Genomic DNA, 1,370 nt, shown 5'->3' with positions numbered 1-1,370 from the left:
GGGTCCACGATCTGAAGGTCTTGGAGGAAGAAGAGGAGGAGGAGGAAGAAGAGGAGGATGAAGAAGAGGAGGAGGAAGAAGAGGAGGATGAAGAAGAGGAGGAGGAAGAAGAGGAGGATGAAGAAGAGGAGGAGGAATCGGGGTGGGAGAGGTTTGAAGGCTCCAGGATCTGAAGGTTTTGGAGGAAGAAGAGGAGGAGGAGAAGAAAGAGGAGAATGAAGAAGAGAAAGAGGAGGAAGAGGAGGAGGAATTGGGGTGGGAGATGTTTGAGGGGTCCACAATCTGAAGATCTTAAGAAGAGGAGGATGAAGAAGAGGAGGAGGAATCGGGGTGGGAGAGGTTTGAAGGCTCCAGGATCTGAAGGTTTTGGAGGAAGAAGAGGAGGAGGAGAAGAAAGAGGAGAATGAAGAAGAGAAAGAGGAGGAAGAGGAGGAGGAATTGGGGTGGGAGATGTTTGAGGGGTCCACAATCTGAAGATCTTGGAGGAAGAAGAGGAGGAGGAGGAAGAGGAGGATGAAGAAGAGGAGGATGAAGAAGAGGAGGAGGAATTGGGGTGGGAGAGGTTTGAGGGGTTCACAATCTGAAGGTTGAGGAGGAAGAAGAGGAGGAGGAAGAATTGGGGTGGGAGAGGTGGGAGGGCTCCGCGGTCTGGAGGTCTTGGAGGAGGAAGAGGAGGATGAAGAGGAGGAGGAAGATGGAAACGATGGAAGGGGAGAGGTTGGAGGGGGATGAAGAAGAGGAGGAAGGTGATGAAGAGGAGGAGGAGTTGGGGTTGGAGATTTTGGAAAGATCCATGATCTGAAGGTTTTTGGAGGAGGAGGAAGATGGAGATGATGGGGAGAGGTTGGAGGGGGATGAAGAAGAGGAGGATGATGATGATGAAGAGGAGAAGGAATTGGGGTTGGGGTTGGAGAGGTTGGAGGGCTCTGTGGTCTGAAGGGCTTGGAGGAAGAGGAGGACAATGAGGAGGAAGAGGAGGACAATGAGGAGGAAGAGGAGGACAATGAGGAGGAAGAGGAAGAGGAGAAAGGTGGAGACGACGGGGAGAGGTGGGAGGGAGACGAAGAGGGGGAGGAGGAGGAGGAGGAGGAGGAGGAAGGAAGGTGGAGATGATCGAGAGAGGTCAGAGGGGGATGAAGAGAGGGAGGAGGAGGAGGAGGATGAAGGAAGGTGGAGAAGCCAAGGAGGAAAGTGAAGAAGAGGAGGAGGGGGAGGATGAAGGACGCCAACAGAAGATGAAGGTCTTGGAAGAGGAGGAAGATGAGGAGGAGGAAGGTGGAGAAGATGAGGAGGGGCTGGAGAAGATCGGGGGGAGGGGAGGGAGGGGGCCTTGCACTGAGGGATGGGGGGGAGGGGGAGGAGGAAGGGGG

General features: G+C 54.2%; 1 protein-coding gene across 1 annotated transcript in view; it reads left to right on the top strand.

Moving 5' to 3' along the window:
• Positions 1-1,133: 1,133 nt before the first annotated feature.
• The window catches only part of LOC103611876 (mucin-2-like), a gene marked incomplete at its 3' end in the record, with an annotated part of 4,474 nt that continues 4,237 nt past the window's right edge, over positions 1,134-1,370 (top strand). The window contains exon 1 of the mRNA XM_017728660.1: positions 1,134-1,275. Within this exon, the coding sequence (XP_017584149.1) occupies positions 1,134-1,275 (142 nt within the window). The remainder of the gene's footprint in view (positions 1,276-1,370) is intronic.

The sequence above is a fragment of the Corvus brachyrhynchos genome, unplaced genomic scaffold (genome assembly GCF_000691975.1).
Source record: "Corvus brachyrhynchos isolate BGI_N302 unplaced genomic scaffold, ASM69197v1 scaffold1513, whole genome shotgun sequence".
Classification (NCBI taxonomy): Eukaryota; Metazoa; Chordata; class Aves; order Passeriformes; family Corvidae; genus Corvus; species Corvus brachyrhynchos.
The sequence above is the reverse complement of the archived record's forward strand: the minus strand, read 5'-3'. Positions and strand labels throughout refer to the sequence as shown.